This window comes from Pagrus pagrus (assembly GCF_965226575.1).
Source record: "Pagrus pagrus genome assembly, chromosome: 16".
Taxonomy (NCBI): domain Eukaryota; kingdom Metazoa; phylum Chordata; class Actinopteri; order Spariformes; family Sparidae; genus Pagrus; species Pagrus pagrus.
The window spans coordinates 16,202,067-16,223,673 of record NC_140200.1 but is presented as its reverse complement, the minus strand read 5'-3'; the positions used below and the strand labels follow the sequence as shown (position 1 = coordinate 16,223,673).

The 21,607-nt window shown below is 38.6% G+C and overlaps 1 protein-coding gene across 5 annotated transcripts in view; it reads right to left on the bottom strand.

The window, feature by feature from the left end:
- The window catches only part of lama2 (laminin, alpha 2), a 210,794-nt gene that overhangs the window by 159,382 nt on the left and 29,805 nt on the right, over window positions 1-21,607 (bottom strand). For all 5 annotated transcript variants that reach the window (XM_084377871.1, XM_084377872.1, XM_084377875.1 and 2 more), the window contains 2 exons: window positions 11,139-11,309; window positions 8,793-8,905 (listed from right to left, as the gene is read on the bottom strand). In XM_084377871.1, the coding sequence (XP_084233997.1) occupies window positions 8,793-8,905; window positions 11,139-11,309 (284 nt within the window). The remainder of the gene's footprint in view (window positions 1-8,792; window positions 8,906-11,138; window positions 11,310-21,607) is intronic.

Genomic DNA, 21,607 nt, shown 5'->3' with positions numbered 1-21,607 from the left:
TGTGCTTGAAAGCAGCTTTTTAATGATGTCTGCACCATTTTCATTGTATTGTATTTTATGGACACGAGGATTATTGGATGAAGCTCATAGTGACAGATAAGGTAAAGGTATAATACGCAGGGTTTTCCTATTAAAAAAAGGCATTCTTAAGTTTCCTGGAGAGGCTACAGGGGTACCTGGGGTGCTTGGCGAAACTAGTGTAAGGAACAAAGAGCTGTACTTTTCAATCACTCTCACCATCTGCGGATATGGGCCCGGTAGTAAGACTGATTGGTATGGTGTATCATATTAGCAAGTGTTAGCTAAAAAACGCTTCTGTACCTAATAACTCGAGTAAGTCGCTAACTTAGATCTTCATGAGTGAATGATACACCACACCAATCACTCTTACCACTGGGCCCATATGTAGACTCTACAGGATCTACAGCACAACGAAGTCGGGAATGTTAACATTAAACACACACCAGAAATAACAAAATGATTTAACTACGTCGCCTACTCAACCAAAGTGGAAGCACAAAAATGAAGGAAAAATTACGAAATAAACACAATCTGTGCAAGTCAGCGATATCAGACAGGCATGACGCTCTGCTTCTGAAATGCTCCCAGTTAGGTATGAAGCTGCGTGGAGGACAAAAAAAAAAACAGCGTCACACAAGCCAGGTAACAGAGACGTGCCAAGTGAAATCAAGGGGTTAGCAGGAGGATTTCCTGTTACCATGACAAGAAGTCACACCAATGTAGACTCTGGTTCACCAACCCAAAGCATCAGTATTTGACAACCTGGGACTAAAATATTTACTCTTAAATGATCTTTCTCGCTTACTGCACCTTTCAATGGTGTGTTTACAAACAGCAAACGACAAATCCTGCATTTCCTGCATGCCTTTAAATTGAACAACACAGGATGGAGGAAAGTAGCAAGAAGAGAAAGAGCAGTGCCGATAAACAAAACACTGACAATAAACACAGCAGTTTTTGAAGCTCTCTGAAGGAGACAAAAACTTATCTGTCACCACGAGAGCAGTATTGATCAAAATGCCTGATTGCAGTGTATGTCTGGATCACAACCAATGCAGGTAAGCATATTCGTAAGTCTGAGAGTCTGACAGTTATGTAGGATGGGAGCCCCCCTGTTGTTTGACAGGATCTGAAGCTGAGTCAGGATTTAGACAAAAGCAGAGGAACATAACAATGTAAAAAGACATTTTTAACTTAACAACGCTGAAGGCTGAAGAAAAAGGAGATAAAGGAACAAAAGGAACATACAACATACGGACTCCATTCACTATTTTTCCCTGTAGGCCTTTTCAAATGGAACCTTGAATCCCACCAGATCTGGTGACTTCAACCACAGCGTACCTCGCTGCATGTGGGTGCAGCAACGAGTTCCGGGGAACTCAAGGTAGTAATTTTGCATATTACGTGTATGCATTTCTGCCAGTCTTTGTGTGTATTAGCATGTGTGTGTGTTGAGGTATTTAAGAGCTGTGTTTCATGAAAGCACTTTGACTGACGGCTTCTTTCAGGACCACAATCACTCTGCCAGGTTCTCCTCCCGCCCCCCGGAGTGCAGAGCCGGCGCATGATTTGACCACTTCGAACAAACTGTCCATCAACCAAACTGACCGCTGCATTTCCGTAATAACTGCAATTTCAGTGAATCCTGTCTGAAGCTAACAAAAGATCGTTGCTATGGCGAGGCAGGTTTAAAATAGTCCTAATGCATTTACTAGTAATTTCCTGATCTATATGCATACTAATGCCGGAGCCTAAGGCAACACAAGACTTCACACATGGTTTGATATGGAATGACTGGAGGCATAAAGGCCTAATAATACGGAAAATAAAAACTGTGAATTAAACATTAAAGTGACCAGAACTGAGGAACTAAACTCCCATAAAGTCAGGAACATTTCTTCAACAGGTCCCTGCGGAGGACTTTTACTTTGATCGTCGAGTCAGATGCATCTGCATGCAAGATTACATTTCAAGAACTCATCTAAAACTGATGAAGAACACACACAGACATCAACTGTCTCTCCAATGCAAGCGCACACAGAGTAACACACATGGACCCTCGGCTCCCACTCTTTCTCATTATTTAGTCTTTCGATCCAGAGTGGCTCAACAATAACAAGAGAGGAAATGAGGGTGGTGATGTCACAGGCGATGCTCACACACACACACACACACACACACACACACACACACACATGCACGCAAGCCCACTGTCATTTTCTGAGTGAGATGACTGAGGTCACAAGGGAAATTCAGCGCACTGGAGGGTAAATAGCTTTCCGTCCGACTGATTGAGAGTCACACAAATATACACACAAAACACCCACCCAAGAACGCACACGTTCACACATACACACACACACACACAAACATCGATGGCAGTGAGTATACAGTTAATCACTGTAAATCAGCCGTGAGGTACATGTAATGTTACGTTGATCAATAAAGAATTGAAACAGGAGGATTGTTTTCGGTCTTTCTGATGAAGTTGCTTGTATGCTGTATGTATGATATGTTGACGTTGATGTCATACGTAATATGACGTTGATTTTTTTATTATGGTGCTGTAGTCTCCCCTTATTTTGTATTTTGCCTTGAGATGTGAATGGCTTTTTCTACTATCTCACCTGTTGTCTATCTTATAGTACTGTGGCACTTAAGTTTTCCTCCTGGGGGATCAATACAATATTTCCTATGATATTTGATATGTATATATATATATATATATATACACACATATATATGCTGTTTACACATAGCATAGTTATGAATATTACATACTGTATGTCAATGAGCTGTGGTCTAAATGCATGTAAGAGAGCCTGCAGTATTGCACATAAAATGCAGGATGGAAGAGCTGAGTACCAACAGTACCTAACTTCAGTAATTTAATGGTAAGTCATGATACTTCATTATGTCTATCGATCAATTGCTCCAAGAATAGAAGTGTCATCGGAGGGGAAAGCAATCGAAAAAGTGCTGAAATGTTAACAAAGTACCTGTTAAAATGTACAAGTGCATTGTAGCAGCTGTGTACAAGCCAACTTTGCAGTAATCCAGCAATTGCTTAACCACAAAAATAAATAATTCAGCTAACTGTTTCTCATGAAGCTACAATCAAGTCACCGATCAGGAGGGCTTCCAAATTCAATAGCAAATGCTTTTGTGATTATAATGTTTTGCTGTGGAGTAATTCCGTTGAACTCACCACTTTAACATAGCATCTGCAGAAATAACACTTTTACCAACAAAAACAAGTATTTTTCAGAGCTTATTACAAATCAAAATTCTTGCTGCAAATGATATTAGGCAAAATGAGTGTCAGGATCCCCCCAGTTTTCCAATTTTTCCAACTTGTCTGTGTCTGCTTAAAGGCTCAGTTTTTCAGTTTCAGCTTATAAAAAGTATAAATCGTTCTGGGTTCTTTACCCTTTTGATTGTACATCCCATCAGATCATTGTTGTCAATGTTTATGGCTTTATTAGGACACGACAGCTTCGAGAGATGACAGGTAAGGACCACAGGTTGGATTTGAACCCTTAGCCTCTGTCTGCAAGGACAAAGCCGCTGTCTGCGAGGATGAAACCACTGTCTGCGAGGACACAGTTCCTGTCTGTGGGGACACAGATGCTGTCTGAGAGAACACAGCCTCTGTACATTGGGCACATGCTCTACCAACTGGCCTACCGTGGGGCCCCGACACACCGCAGCTTTTCAGCACTTTTCCTTTGTTTGCCAGCAGGCGGAAGAGAAAAGAAAGCACCTTAACGCAATGTAGTCAAGGGCCAGCAAATAATTGATTTCCACTCCAGTATGAGCAGTTCTTTATTGCACTCTGTCTTTTTGCATACATTTACTTGAAAAGTCATTGTGATACTGCACAGGTAATTGTAGGGACAAGAAAAAAAATCAAGTGCTAGTTATGAAAACAACCGCATATTGTGTGTCCATATTGGATGCTTCGACACCTCACAGTTTATGGTAATGTTAAGTGCCAGTGCAGGGAGTAGTGTGCCCAACAGCATCAGTCGTTCGTGAATTAGAGCTATAAGGGTAGGCTGATAATCCTGAATTTGTTTTTCATCGGGAAACCAGCAAATAAAAGAGGTGCATTTAGTCAAATCGGAACCTTGGCAGTCACTACTTTATTGCAAGATGGACAGCTTTTTCACTGAAATTAATACACATAGTACAATTCTGCCGACACGTCAAACACAGCCATTATCTGCATATGACTGCTAAAGCTGAATGGTCCCAGTAGGTGGTCATTGAGGAAAAAGTACACTGGTATTAAAAAGCTTTTAAAGAATCGGTACGTGACAAAGGGAGCCAGAAGGGACGCTCTGTTTTTTTCTTATCCCACTCTCAGTGATTATTTCATTAATTTTTCTGAGCATCTCAATGGGAGTTTGACTGTGGATAACAGCAATACTAGTGCTAGAGGTGTACATGTTAGTCTCCTGGGCACTATTTCTGAAAGCTGGTTTAGTTTTTTAAGCCTGAGATGACTGACACTCTACAAACTTCATGGTCCACGTTGGCACTCATTCATTTTTTTTAGCGTCACTGGAATAAAAAGCTCCATTGATGATGCCGTCTGTTTGTTTTTTCATTCCCAACGCACACGCTTGATTCAGGCTGACTTGAATGAACTAATTCTGATCAGCTGTTCTGGAACCTAAAAGCCTTGAGATTCCCATCTCAGGCTTAGTCAAGTCAGAGTTCACGTTTAAACTCAGATTTTGTCAAACTTGCTTCCTGAAAGGGGCCCCTGCTCCACATACTAATATTAAGGTCAGGAGTGAGTGATTATGGGAGGGGATATGCGGGTGCATAACCATGCAGATGAATTAATTGGCCATAACACTCCAGTGAGAGGTGTGAAAATGTGTGTGTTTGAGTGTGTACAAGACCATTTATGAGTGCATATATATTCTACAGCCACACCACAGCGGTGAAAGGTGTGATTGATGGGCCTGAAGCCATCAACATGTCAGGATGGCTGCTGCTCTACTTCCTGTACAGAGATATAATTATATTCTGCGCGTGTGATAGCAAAGTAATAAATAAATAAAGCTCACCTCAGATTTCCCCTCTTACTATTTTTCTGTTCCCTCTCTCTGCTTCTACATTCAGCTCAATTCCATTTGAATAATAGAAGGCTGACCTGAAATATTCCAATATTCACTTGGTAAATTCAAGGCTCAAACACAGCATTCAAAGTTTTGTTTGTTTTCTTATCATTGTTAGTCTTGTTTTGTTTACTCTGACACATCGCACTGACTGCAGCAGGATCATATTTCAATCTGTGACGTCCGCATCGATACCGGAACCAGGCCAGGTTGGGACAAAAATTTTAATTGTCCAGGTTTGGGTCGGGTTCGGTCACGTCAATTGACATGATGCTTTCAAGTTCTTTAAGTTAAAATAAAGATGAAAAAATAAGTTCACATAGTGTAAAAATACTTGAAAGTGATATTAAATGATAATAAAGATAAGTGATGGCCCTACTGCCTATGTTGGGGCTGTATGTCCTGTTAAATGCTGGGGTTTGAACTTTGAATGCAACACAAAGGCTATTTTTACTTTCCAGGCGGCACCAGCTTACATTAACTACATCAGGCTCGAGTCAGGTTTGGACATAAAGCAGTCTCTTCCCATTTGCTTGCTGGTTTGCCATTTTAATTGCTGGATTACCTCAACATTGTAGAGAGATAGTGAGTAACAATTTTAATGTTAAAATGTCGGGTTCAGGTTTTGGGGTTTTAGCTTTTAGGTAATATAAAGTAATATATTTCTTTTGTGGCAAGGAACGCCTATAAAATGGAGCCAGACGACAATGATGGACTACTAATAGACTGCATTCATATTCCAATTTATCCAAAGTGTTTTTCTTATTCATCCATTCACATCTTTGTGAGCCTTAATTCTTTTTTAATGAACTAAACTTTATATCTCTTTTCATTGTGGCTTTGTGTCCCGTTTGTTTATCTGTTTTTTTAATTTTTTTTTAATTTTGCCATGGTCATATGTTTTTATTTCACTACGTGTCTCTTCTATTGTGCTGCCGTTCCATCTTCATTTTTCCCCAGGTCCCTTTTCTAACTCTGTAGTTTTGTGATAAATATAAGGCATCTCTGCAGTGCATTGTGAACAGAGACAGAGAGATGGGAGAGCAACAAAGACCCTAACCCAGATTTATTCTCAATGAGACCACAAAGGTGTACTTTGTTTATTAAAAGTACAAAATGTGAATAGCATGTGCTTGAGCAATGTTCATTTATATGAGATATCTAGGTAGTAATTGCCTTTTCTGTGTTCCTACAGGCTTTTGTTTCATTGATGCTTTGTTTTCACATAATGAATTCTTTTTCTAGAATATTGGCTTTTTTATTATTAATATAAATCTAATCAGTTTTTAACCTTTACAGTGCTTTTTGATAGGCGTGTCTTGGTGTAGTGAAGGCTTCTCATGAACTAACGTCTCTCAGCCTCATTAGTTTTATTCTCTTGACATCTGAATAATTATAATCTGGCGGTCTAATCTGTTTAATCACACTTATAAACGTAACTAGATGTCCTAAATCATCCCGCGCCAGTACACAGCCCCTCAATCATCAGATTCCTGCCAAGCTTTCCAAATCAAAAATGGAAACCCAATTATTTAAAGAGTGACACGCATGCTTATGAGATGATTGATAGCAACGTTTGTTTAACTAATTCCAGCAGTGCTGAAATAATAGAATCTTAATACCTTGGATAAGGGAACAAAGACACTTTGTTGAAAGGGCTGTGTATTGCACCTTTAAATGAAACATATGCAAGCAAATGGGAGGAATGTGATAAAAATAAATAGTCTGATAACATTCATCTGCAAACCTCATTTGACTTACCATTTAACTTCTTAGTCATTTTTTAATTTGATTTAAGAAATATACTGTCGCTGGAAGTTGGCTGGGGGCTATGTTGCTGGTAATCAGCAGTTAACCTTCAACTAATCTATCGAGTAATGCTTTTCTTACAAAGTAATAACATAAATAGTTAATAAACTTAAAATATGTATTGTTCCAAGGGATACATTTTAAATCCTAAAAATCCCCTCCACAAAAAGCAGATTCCCACATTAAAGTTTCTATGAAATGGCTAACACAGCTTCAGCTTAGTTACATGTTTCAAGGAGGGACTTGCTGCTGATATTGATTGAAGTTTGCAGCAGCCAACAGCGCTAAATCTGCGCTAGGCCCCCTGCCATGGAGCTAACAGTCAGCCAACCCCTCCCAGACTGGCAGCTTCCAGTCAACATGGCGGACAGGGATCAAAAAACAGAGCCTCAGAGAAGTTGACGACAGAAAATACAGTACCAGGGCAGTATTCTTGCCAGTTTTGCGCCTGGCACCCCAGACTGAGTCAGTCTAACAAGCTAACGGCAGCTACAGTACATTTAGCAGCAGTTAGCGATCACTTTAGCAACAAAGTTACCAGTATAAGTCGATCAGGAAACTCCCTAATACACCTCAGTATTGTAACTGACCTCCATCTTTCCCCAGAGGCTGCATATGAGGTTAGCGTTTGTTAGTAGTTACTTTAGCAACAAGTAAAGCTATCTGTCCAAAGTCAAGGCAGAGCAGCTCGAGGACATAAGAACAACATTTCTCCCTAAAATACAATTCAGTTTCACCCAAATCAGTGAATAAAGTTATAAAATTGTGGTTTTGTCCAGTTATCCATGTCAGATGCATACACCACTGAGTGTAGGATGCCTTTCATCATTTTTTTTAATGGTTTTCCAGGAAGCTATAAACAAAAAAAAACATTAAAATACCTACAACTTTCTGATACTGATACTGGTTTATAGGTGAGATATAAAAAGGCAAATGTGATAAAAACATTTAAACATTGATTTTCACCTCTTGGGAGCTTTAAAAGCCTTAAAATGTCACCTTTCCCTTCTCCATCATGAAAACATTTCAGAAAACATGAGCATGCAATTAGTTTTCATTTCCCAAGTTTAAATGCTAGACACAAGATGTCTCCTACGTCACTGTGATGAATTTAAGCCTTCTCACAAACCATTCTCCATTCCTCTCCCAGAGTATATTGTTGGAGGCTTCAAGTTTCCATATCACACTTGTGTATGCTGAAAACTGGACCAGAACCAAACTATTTATGTGTGAAGGCCCGCCTCTTCAAATCAGATTTTCAATGAGCACAGAGAAAATCTACACTTTTAAAAGATAAATGTGAAAAAACATTTTTTACTGGAGGGGGACTTTGAGAACAAAGAACAAAATGGAAATCGTTTTAGAAAGCTGGCTACAGGCCAAGCCGTTTTGTTATATTATTAATAATTATTATTTTCCTAATGGTGCTTTGGCAACTGTCTCGTTTTCAAAATGTTTATTGCACACACTAAAACTAAACAACTAAATCTACGTTATTCATGTATTTGATGTTGACGAATGGCGCTTAATAAATGGAAAAAGGTTTGTAGTTTGCCTCTTTGCTGAGAATGGAGGCTGTGGTCAGGTTTGATTCATGACGGTCACAGTGGATTCCAATTATGACGAGTCACCATTAAAAATCCTTTGTGGCCAACATAAATCCGAGCCGACCACAGCTGTCGTTCATTGTGGGGAAGGGGATTTAAACACTCAGCCACCTTTCACTGCTCCAGAAAGAGAATGTTTGAAACTCAGACGACAAATTTTGAGTATCAGTTTGAGGTACGGGTAAATATCCTCACATGTGTGGTGTCTCAAGTTTGTGTGTACCTGTTTTAAGTCCAGTGTGATAGTCACATAGTGGTACTCCATTCCATTCTTGATGGATGGACTTTGCCACCAACGGTTGGTCCCATCTATGGCATACTCTATGGGATGACGCTCTGGATGGATACATACACACACACAGAAAGTGAGAGTGAAAAACAGAGTGAGATATCAGTTATTAAATTAAGAGGAAAATGTTCCTCTCCACTCTTTTTATAAAATTCTGGCATTTCAACCATCCAAGGCCGAATATCCAAAGCCCATTTTTCTGCCTTGTTAAAAAATGTATTATACTTTTCCTTTCACTTCTGAATTAAAAGCATGTCACCCTATTTGCCAGATCTACTTCTAGCTGCTGTTATAACTCAACACAATAGCTTTAATGGGACTGACGGACAAAATACATGATTACTTCTTGATGTATGAAAGGTCACTAGACAGAGCTTTTATGCATACTTGGCGTTTATATGTGCATGAGAGAGTATTTTTAAGTGAAAATGGGATGTTTCAGGTTGGTCTGCAGCTGTCACTCAGCAGGCTATTTAAGTGTGACATTTCTGTTAAAAACCACAGCAACTATAACAAGCAAAACATCAGATTCCACAGTATATATTCTTCAGTAAAATGTCTATCTCTGCTAAAACAGCATCCTTTCCCTCTTATTTCCTTGGAGAGGAAGAAAAATGAATACAGATTTTTTCAGGGCAGCAAGTGAATAAAGGATGTCCAAAATACTGAAATCCTGTAAAAAAAAAAATGTTAAAAAAAGAAAGAGAATCTGGCTTTCAATAAATCAGCCAGAGATCATTAAATGAATCAGTTAGCCAGTAAATGTGCTTGCTTGCTGGTTTTGTTGGTTGCTTCCTTGTTTGCTTGTTTTGACGCTCGGGTGGTTGGTTGGTTGCTTGTTTGGTTGTTTGGTTGTTACGTTGTTTGATTGTTTGACTGTTTGGTTGTTTGATTGTTTGGTTGTTTAATTGTTTGATTGTTTGATTGTTTGATTATTTGGTTGTTTGGTTGTTTGATTGTTTGGTTGTTTAATTGTTTGGTTGTTTAATTGTTTGGTTGTTTGGTTGTTTGGATTTCCTGGAAACTTGGATGGAGGATGGGTCTTGGCCCAGAATAGACCCCATTAATTTTTGGTGCAGATCCAGAAAAAGGAACGGATCCACACATTTTTTCAGTCACTTTCTTTAACATTGCGAGATGTGGGCTTATTTCAACATTTTCATTGATTCCTCAAGGAATAATTGATAACATGTTTTTTAAAAAAAACATCTGGCGTATTTAGGTGGCTGGTATCTATGAGTGAGTATAATTTGATGCGGATCCTAGATCTGGTGAGCTTGACTTATGGTCAAGAAGGAATGGGTGGCTGAAATTTTAGAGTGATAAAGGGCAGCTGAGTTTGATATTGGAAAAGCCTTGACTGAATTAGAGGGGATTGTTGGGCCTTGTCGGAGGTATGCACTCTACTGAGTGCCATTGTAGTTACACTTTTATACAGATTAAACAACCAGGATACAACACATTAGGGAAGCAGATTGTTTTGCCTTCAGATGGAACTAGGCTAGCTGTTTCTGCTTGCATACAGTTTTTCTGCTAAGCTGAGCTAACTGTCTCCTGTGTCCAGCTTCATATTGGATGGACAGATATGACAGTGGTATCAGACAGCATTAAACCAAATAAGCATATTTCCAAATATGTGGAAATATTACTTTAACAATCAGTAAATCAACTGATTGCTACAGTCAAATAAATCTTACTCCGGAGCGTAAATGGTGATGGAAGTGTTTTAAAATAATCATTTCATGATTATTTCACCTTTCTTCTATTTTTCACCTCACTCTTTCCAAGTTTTTCCTTCTATTCTTGCTCATCCCCTTTAGCAGCAGTTTATCCAATCATTGGTCTTTTTCCCCTATCCTGGCTGATTAAGCTAAGCAAAGAGCTAATTGAACTCACTAGTGGCTGATGACTAACAGCTAACTAGCACTTGGTTGACGGTCAAATCACTGGTTAGTAGCCTGTTACTGACAGCTTCACTCAATATCTGATTGATTGGTTGTATGACTGGCTGAGCGGTTAACTGCATCATTGATTGGCTAAATGACTGACAGTCTAGTTGTCAGTTTGAAATATGATCGCCGGCTCATTTCTTATTGTCATCTTGTCATGTCGCGATTGATTCCTCAGTTCATTCGGTAATTATCATTTCAGACAAAATGATTGGTTAACATCTGGCCAATCGGGCTCTAATTAACTACTCTAGCATGATTAATTATTGTAATCACCATGCTTTTAAGTTTTGTGTGTGAGTGTGTGAGTGTGTGTGTGAATCTTTCTCACCAGTTGGTTTTGTACTCCTTTGGTTGCAGATTCGACACTGAGAGTTTTTAACAGGCTGGCCTGGTACATGTTCCACCAGCTTACAGAACATCTCTGGACCCAATGAACCACAGGTGGCATTAGCTGTTATATCTGCCATGGATGCCAGGTTCAACACAGCTGGGAATAATCCTGCAAAGTAAAGAGACAAGAGGCAGTTACATGAAGAACTAGATGATGTATGTTATAGTGCTAATGTTTGCAAGACATATACAGCACATGCAGCTGTTTTTGTTTTTCTGGAGTAAACACAAAGAATCTTAAAAGGTCTGATACTGTGGGAAATATACTTGTTTATGCTTTACACAGGCAGATGAAGTTTACCTTAGTCTTTTGAGAAAAACAACAATATTTCCAAAAAATGTGAGACAATTCCTTTAAATCCATTAAACAGCATAAACATGTGGATATAAAGTTGACAAGTGGACAAACACAGAGAGTTCAGCCTAATTGTATCACTAATCACAGGTTCACGTCCATTAAGAGCTGTTCAAAAGAGGCCAGGTTGGCTTTCTTCTTCAAAGCAATGTCATGTTAAATTGCAGTACAGTTGGGGTCATTAGGAACATCCAGCACATCATGCTTTTTATACATGTTTTGTATTTCATCTCATTAAAACTGTTGGTTTCTCTGTGTAGTCTGTTCAGAGTCAGCCAGCTAACGCTTGTATGTGTGTTGTACTGAGGTAATGAGTAATTACCATGGAACATGAGGGGGAGGGCAGGTAGTTCTTTGCGTCCAAGTTAGTTAATCTGTGTGTATTTTCAGCACAGTCTAATGCAGTTAACATCATTTACCCCTCACGGATAGCAGGAGCCATATTCACTTTATCTTTGGATAAAAGAAGCATACAGAGAACGTTTGGCCAGCTTTCAACTGTGACTTTGGGCAGCGTAATGCTGCTATATCAAAGGACTATTCATTTGCATTATGTTGCCCAAGCAATTTTGTTTTCATTTCCTGTCCATGGCTATTTTTCACTGCTGGAGCAGAATGTAAACTAGGAGAGAACATTTACAGTATTATGGAAAACACTATGAATTATACATATTTTTTTTCCAGGATATTGTCGGAAGCCATCAATAAATTTATACTACACAGACTTTACTTTTTTTTCTCCTCCCAAATGCCGTCACGGATGGCCTTGGTGTTAAACAAAAAAATCTCCTCAAAGACAAATGCTACATATCTCAAATTCTCAGAATCTCTGTGAATAAACTTGTCTGTTATATTAAACACTTAACTGAGTGGAGTGTGTTCCAGCCATGGCGAGCTCTCACTCAGGTATTAAATGCAGAGTAACCCTCTGCTCCTACCATCCTAGGAAAAATGGTTTGTGCTGGCAGGCTTTGGTGTCGCAACTTGCTATCAGGGCTGCAACTAACGATAATTTCGCTTGTTTTCTCAATCAATTAATCATGTGACTATGAAATGTGAGAAAATAGTGAAAAATGACGGTCATATTTTTTTCAAAATTGATAATCAGTGGAACTATTACATTTTTGGCACGTGTACTGCCAATTAGTCGATTAATCTTCGAACAATTTCAGCATGCTATATAATAATAGTTAAACATTGTAGGTCCTTGTAATAAGTCAACCTTTTCAGTCTTTATAAGAGGCTTATTAACATTAATAAGACTGTAAGTGTTTACAATAGTACAATAAACACATTTATTTTCAGATTATAAGACATTTGATCTTGCTTTAGATCAGTAGCTGCAAAAAGCATAGATGACTGCTATTAAGTGAATTGTTAACTACTAATAGTACTAACATATCAAAAAACTCATAAGACTTTTATTAACATTCTTAAGTAGACTATAAACATATAAATGTCTTAGAATCTAACAATAAATGTGATTATGTTTTTATTGATGATATTATTGATGGTATATATAGTCTTACTAAGTATTTTATAAGGACTTAAAAGGTCCTTATTACCTATTAACTTTAGCTTATCACAAGGACATTAATGTGAAGCTTTACTGTGCCTAAAATATTCTCCTCTCATTTCCCAATGAATTATGACAGTGTAGTAATTGGTGTATCATACAGTAAAGTATTTCTGCAGTACATTCACATGCTATAAAATGTGCAACTGCAAACAGGTGGCAAGCAATAAAGCTTGTGTTGTCTAAAGAAGACATAAAGTGAGCTGATCAGCTCCAGAACCAGACAGTTCTAGACAAACTACACATTATTTGCGTCTACATGTCATCGCCTAACAAATGCAGCATTTTTTTCCAGCTTGTGATGTAGAAGAAAGTGCAGGCCGTCCAGAGTGCACTCTTAGACACAATAAAAGCATGTTTTTTTTTCGAAAGAAGACCTTGGTTCGAATTCAGTCGAGGGCTTTCTGTATTGTTATTTTTAAAATGATACGTCAGATGCGTATTGGCACACCAGGTCAGTTTGACCTGGTGTGCCGATTTTTTCAGCATGCCTCCTGTGTGTTGTTCCCAAAGTAAGAGCACATTAGTCTCAGTGTAGATGGCAAGCTTGTTGGACTTAAAATCCTGGAATTCTCAGCATAGTGCTCACATGGTTCATATTTCCTGTCTGGCAAACACACACAGACACACACATGCGCGTAGCTTGTTACGTCACCTATCCCAGCCCTGGTTTAAGGTCAACAGCTTTTATGGTTAAACAGCATGTGCACTGATAAACAAACACGAGCACGGAGGCACATAAATGTACAATAACTGTACACAGAGGAGATAAGACAGGAAGAGAAGCTCAGATGGAAAGAGAGAAGCACTTGTAAAAGTGTAGCCGGTGTGTGAGTCCAGATGAGTCCAGCTGTTTGGCCAGGTGTCAACACTGATGGACTGTGAAGAACATCTGAGACACCCAAACTCTCTCTCACACATGTGTACACATTCTCACACGAATACTCACAACATATCATATACACACTTAGTCAGATCCTCTCAGTTATGATATCTGATACAGTACACTGCAGGGGGAGCGCCGATTTCTCAAATAGTGTTTTCATGAAGGCAAAGTTTCTCACTGTGTAATGAGCAGTTACACTTATACAATTGAGCCCATTACTAATTCACTATATTTAAAGCACATTTACACTAAAGACTACATTAAAATATAATTTCTATATTAACATTGACTGTCTTGTAATAGGGTGAATGGTGTCTCTGTCTATGTAACTTCAGTGAGAGGGTAGGATCACTGTGTTACATACATGTTAACTGCAAGATACAAGTTTTCAACACATAATATTGTTATGAAGTAATGAGTTTTGTTTGTAGTTAGCACCTACATTACATCTGACAAATGTTGCAGACCTGGGATTTATATTTACGACAGTGGTGTTGCACTCAGAAACTGTGGGGGGGCGCCAAATCGCACAAAATGCCAATTTCTACATAATGTGGCTTTAACCAGCAACAGTAAATCAGTATACTACACATCCAGCACAGTATGAGAAGGATGCAAAATACATTTGTAACTGGTGATGAAAATCAAGCATCTAATAAGATAAAGACAATATTTTTTTCCTGAGATAACTCTTCATGAGAAAAGGACAGACACGAGGTTGCAAGTGACATTGATACCATATTCAGGTTGTGTTTCTGTGGGTTTCTGTAGTCAAAAATAATTATTAATTATTAATGATTAGATATATCAGTAGACAATAAGGAAGGGACCTAATCTCAAAAAAAAGAAAATATACGTAACACATATAAGTCAAGTGAAGATATTATGAGAGTTTTCTATTAATGTTGCAATTTACAATATTGTAGGCAGGGTAAATTAATGTCCCTTCCTGTATGTGACCAAACATACAGTACAGACAGGCTATATCCACGCATGTAATACAACAGTCACAATACTTGTTTCCCACCTCTACTGATAGAAACTACTCTTTGTGTCCCTCAGCTTGAACATTGTGATGATAATGGCGCTGCTTTTATTCGTGTTCTATCAATCGTCTTTTCAGTTACATCTTTTCATTGAGGCACAGTTATTGAATGCCGCAAGATTTTAAGTCTGATATTTGGTCGACATTTCAAAGACTTGAGTCAGCGGAGAGCAAGTTGAACCCATTTCACTGCGCTCTTTTGTTTATTTTATTCCCAGTTTCAACAGTGACAGCAGGCAAAAGATAAAACTCTCAGAGAAAAACGACAGCATGCAGGACCTGTATATACTAATGCCTACTGGATCTATTCCCCCATGCACCTATCACAACAGCAAACAAAGTGTGCACCATTTTTCTGCCATGCTGCCAACACAGGAAATCCTGTAACCTGACTTCTGTATAAAAAATATTAAAACACGATCAAAACAGTTGCTTTGATGAACATATTTTTCTTCTCCACACCGTTTCTAATTACAGCCTGCTGCTCCTGCCAGGAAATCAAGCCAACATCCTGCTTATTCCTGGGGTTTGATCCACAACCTGGAAGAGTCTCCAACCAGATACAAATGTGTGTGGGAAACTGTGCAATCGTTAATAGTGTCATTTTACCTTGATTTGAGATGGCTAATACCTTAAGCTTCGTATCAGTTCCGTGTGTCTGATTCACAGAATCACAGGGGATTCAAAAGGGAACTTCGTTTGCTCCAAGTGGAACCACATGTTTTGGTTCGCACAGGTTTCATCTCTTTCAATCTAGCTGGAACATTTTGGTGAAGCCTTAAAGCTCCTGCATGTGCACAGAACAATTTTCCATTTTTTTTCCTGAGACATGCATTGTATTTGGGTTACTCATAAGTTACCCAAACCATGCATTCCAGGTCGCACTGGATATTGATGTATAGCCTAATAACCACACTGTATTGTCATTTTACTTCAATACTCAGTCTGACATCGTGTTCTTCTTCTTCTTTTTCTGTTTAATCGAGAGAGTTATTAGTCATGCTAGAGGATCTATTGACGGCAATGCCGGTCAGTCCACCACTTTGGTCGAGACTTAAATATCTTGACTATTATTTGCTTATTATTGCCATTCAGTTTTGTGCAGACTTTCGTGGTGGATGAATCTGTTCAGTAAAATAGCTTGAAACCTTGGGATGAATTTCTATAAAATTGAGTACAGACATCTGTCCCCCTCTCTGGATTAATTATAATAACTTTTCATGTTGCACCACATTCAAAATTGCAATTCATCGAATATTTTGTGAATACTTCATGCCAGACCAATTCAACTGGCGCCCCAAGGGTCAAATGCAGCCCTTTACCAACCTCAGTCCTGCCCTTTCATCATTTTATTAGTAGGCCAATTGGCCTATCTACTTGTTATGTCAGTTGCTAAGCACAAAAATACTCATATTTCATTAAAAAGTTTTAACCCAGGTTGTTTAAATGGAGAGAATTTACAAAAATCTAACTGACATCAAACTTGATAACCTGAGACTAAAAGACAACACCGACCCCAGCCAGCTTATTCAGCCTGCTGGAGTCCGGCAAAAGATACGGAAGTATCCACTGCCATACCACCAGACAATGGAGCAGCTTTTTTCCTCAGGCTGTGAGACTCCTCAGTTCGTCCTCCACACTCCACTACATAAAAAGTGTTTTTGTTTTGTTCTTATGTTGCATGAAGGGACTTAAACCCAAATTTCATCCGACAAGCCTAGTGCTGTAAAATGACTAATAAATTAACCTTTAAAACGGTGCTTGTTTTTTTCCCTGTACTTTTGCATGTATGTTTCCGTTTTTAATTGTTAAAACCAATAAAAGAGTTGAGATTAAATATGAAAGTCCATCGTTTTAACACATTTGCTTTTATGCTAAAAAGCACCATTGTTAGCGTTGCCAATGTGCTTTTAGTCAATAAGGAAGCTGCTCTAGCGTTTCCCTGGAACCATTCATTTAATGTTTGTCAAGTCATTTAAAAATGTTTTGAGTTGTTAATTCTGCAAGTTGACTTACAACTAGCTGAATATTTGTATCAATCACATCGACACTTTTCACACAATTTTGTGGCCCTTCAAAAGAAAGTGACATCCTCGTCCACAGTCAACTGCCAATTTGTTTCAATATATCTCAAGTGAATTCAAAGCGAACTTTGGAAATGTTAAAGACAACAAGAAAATACGACTTGGGCAACGTTTCCATCAGCTAGGCTAGTTTTATCAGGAATGGTAATAGGCTACATTTGAATTTTGCCATTTCCATCAACCTTTTCTTAACTTCAAAATGCTCACAAAAATACGCTGATGGAAGCACAGCTAACGAGCACACGACCAGGCCTGTTGCTGAAGAAACTGGTGATGTGCACTGCAATTCAGAGATCTGAAACCCACTGCCCAATACAGACACACAGCTCAAATTAAGTTGTACACTGTTGTGCGTGTTTTATTCGGAGTTCGTCATAGCAACTCCTCAACACCACAATCATGTCTTGGGAGAATCTGGTCATGTGGAATGTGTATCACTCTGACTTTGGCTACAGATAACACTTTTTCTCTCTTGCCTTTCATGTTGAACAATAAGGTGAGATAACAGCAGAGGAATGGAGAGGTGCCGGCTCAAGACAGGGTTCAGATTTCAGATTCACTGAATGACAAGGACACAATGACTGTCTGCCTACGGCTCTACTGCAGCCACACACACACACACACACACGCACACACACACACACACACACACACACACACACACACACACACACACACACACACACACACACACACACACACACACACACACATACACACTCAGGTTCATCACCTTCCATTCTTTTCTCTCTGCTCTGATAACCATGGTAACCTGTCTGTCTGTGTGTCTGTCCGTCTGTCTGATGGCCTCTCTATCCCCTGTCTACGCTCTGTTAACCAGATGTCTCAGAGGCTTTACTGCCATACAGGCTCCAAATTATAATACTGTCAAAATGTATAAGCACACCCAATGACAGCCGGTGCAATGTCATTGCCAAAGAAGTTGTTTCAACACCCCAATACTGACAACATGGCAGCATCCCTGCGAAAGGTGCGCGACTTATTTACAGAATATAACACTAAATTATCAAAGGGAATTTCTCATGTTCAGGAGTTTTGTTATATGATAAATATTAAACAGTGTGTGTCTTCCTAATATTGAAGGCTGATGTAGCTGAGTGAAATGTAGATGCAGCTGAGTGAAATGTAGATGCACCTGTTTCGTCATCATATCCAAATTAATTTACTTTCTTAAAATTTTATATAAAAATCTAATGTCACATAAAATGATCATCATTAAAATACATTCATGTAAAGATGTTTGGGGTGAACAAAATCTGAAATTTGATTTTGACAACCAAACCTAGCTTTAAGGGTCTATCTTGACCTTGTCACAAGGTTCTACGTGACTTGGCTGGTTACGCTGGAGCTTTCTTATTCAGATCCGATCAAAAGGTTTGTTTTAAATCTTTGATAATCAATTTAATAGGAAATCAATAGTGCCTAATAATTATGTAAATGCTTATTCTGACGATGTTCGCCTCATGTGCTGCTAATATTAGGTGACATTATTTCCAGCAGGGACAGACACATGGTAGAAGCAAGCAGAACTGGTCTGTGGCTGATAGAACTTTTTTGTTGGAGACAAAGCAGTTCAGGCAAAAAAACAAAAAAAAACTCAGTCTCAGTAGGCAAAACAAACTTTTAAAATGTCAGATATTGTTGTGAATTTTGATTTACCACGTGGGCAAAGTATACATGAGTCATTGAGAGGGACTGAGGAGAAGGATAAAGAATCCAGGTCAGTTTGACCTGGTGTGCCGGTACGCAGCCGACGTTTCATTTTAAAACTACTCATTGCTTTATTAAACAATACAGAAGGCCCTCAACTGCATATTTGAACCAAGGTCTTGTTTAGAAAAAAAACATGCTTTTATTGTGTCTAAGACTGAAGTCTGGATGGCCTGCACTTCCTCCTACATCACAGGATACACATGCACTAACACACATATGTAGTGTTTACAAAAGTGATGATACTGAAGAAAGCTTCTCTACAATGTGATAAGAAGGACAATAAAATATGAAAGTTAAATCTCCACTTAAAGAGAAAATGCCCAGATATGAGTGGATTTCCACGAGATTCAGGTTGACAGCAAATTCTTTTTATCGTATAAAGGCTTCTTATTACATTATGAATAAAACTTTATTTGCTTTTTCTGTCACGGTACTGTAGATGATGTCTCTGCACTGCTTGCCCCTGCCGTGTGCGTGTGTGTGTGTGCTTACGTGTGTGTGCGCGTGATGGATGTGTTATTGTTGAGTTTTGAGGCTAGATGTATGCTTGATGGAACAAGAAGAGGGTTGAAAAAGACAGGATCATCTCTCTCTGCATCTCTCTCCCTCTGTCTCTCCCTCCATCCTGAGTAGTTGGGGGGTGAGGAAGAGTGAGAGAGGGCGAGATATGGATGTAGAAAAAGATAGAAAGATTGATGGAGATGGATGGAGGGATTCTCAGAGAAAGATAGAGTGTTGTTTAAAAGGGTCAGGGCCAGGAGAGGAATGAGGGATGTGACTGCGTTAATCCTGTGTACTCTGTCTCAAACACACAAAAACACACACAGAGCCTTTACACACAGATATCTACATAAAGAACTGTGCGTGCGCATAAACACAGATGCAAGACACATGTTACAGACATTTATCTACCATGAAGACTGCTCAAATGAATAGATACACACGCAGATGCCAGCCTAATACATCACGTTTGATAGAACTGGATTCACACCAACAAACAATATAAACACTAATCAGTCCTGGACTCGTCTTCAGCTCTGTGAGGGTCTCTCCAAGAAAACTAATCTGCTTTGTTAGCTCAGATGTGCTCTCAACACCTGAGATATGATTTATTCTGTACTCTTATAGTTTCACAAACAAGACAATCCAGAAAATAGGATTTAAGCAGTTTAACAAGGACAGTGTGAAAGTAAGTGTGAAAATTACACTCAAAATGTGTTCATACAGGTGAAACCGACAGCGGGTGTGTCGATTCCCACACCCTCCAGATTATGACTCAATGATGTTGTTATCTGGAAATATTAAACTTATAATGACGAACTTTGTAAAACTAAAATTGTTTTCGTGACAATCATGTCAAGGAAAGTGTCATCAATGATCCAACGTAGCTTCTCCTCCAAACAAAACAATCTTTGGTGTCCATTTTGGCTACATTTAATCAATTTCACAGGTACAGTAGGACTGCGCGCTTTGGTAAATAAAATCATATTGTGATTATTTTTGACAGATATTACCATTGTGATAGGATTAAAGGTTATGGTGGGATTGATCATTTTTGCATCACAAGTTTTATTGTCGCAAAAATAAATTAAATCATGAAGATGTGGTATTTGTTGGGGTCTGTACCGAACAAACTTGTTTTCTTACATCTGGAGAAAAAGATTTCTCTGCAGCACTACAGAACGTCATTATAATGCTGTTTTGTCACACAATTGACCCTTCCTAAGTCCGGCCCATTCTCACTCTGTGCTCCAATAACAGTTGAGCAAGTGAGGCACCTGAATGAACCTCAGTCAAATTTCCTGTTTACTGTTAAACTCATATGTACTATGTGCTGACTTATTTTTATGATGACACAAATTAACATTAGCCAGAAAAGATCAAGGTTTCTCTCATTTTTGTTGAGACTGTAAGGACTTGGCCTCTATTCACATCATTTTACACCAATAAAGTCCCATTATCAAGAATTAAGTTGTGATCTGAGGATATGTAAGAACCACCCCTGCCAATGATAGATATGGAGGTGATAGCAGTTTTATTCTTTCATCAATTTTGTTTTTATCCTGCAGTCTTTAAATCAAAACATAATCATCTTGTTATCTTTACATATTAAACTGCATTTTCTTGTACAAAATAGATGGGAAAAAATGATTTATCAAGCCCAATTTGGTAACTGATGATGGCCACAACAGTAGCTGCAAAACAGCAACAGAACAAAAGTAATTTTCTGCCTGAAAATAATGAGACATTTATCTCAAGATATTGAGATAACACGGTGCGCATAAGAAAAGCATTCTCCTGATAAAGAGCTTGATCATTAAGTATGACATCGCCACAACAGTTCAAGACTTTTGTAAATTTATTTAGCAAGGCATTCAATTAAACTCATGATCTCAGGAAAACAATGTTTTTCTTCTTGCATGGCAGAGATAATCGAATCATTATGTAAGAAAAAGGGTTTTTCTTTCACAAGATAATTAACTTGTGACATTTTGAACACCCACGGCTGCCCTCAGCATCCAGGTGTAGCAGTTATTTAGTTTGGCACTTCTTCTGGAACATTGTGTGTCAGTTTATCATTTATACAAAACATCAGTTGAGATCAGTCCTTATATTCACACACTCATTTGGATGTGATCAGTTGAAAAAGAGAAGCCTAAAATAACTCTTCAGTGACTGAAGTTTAAATAAGAATAATTTCTTGAATTGAATAAAGTGAAAGGAAAA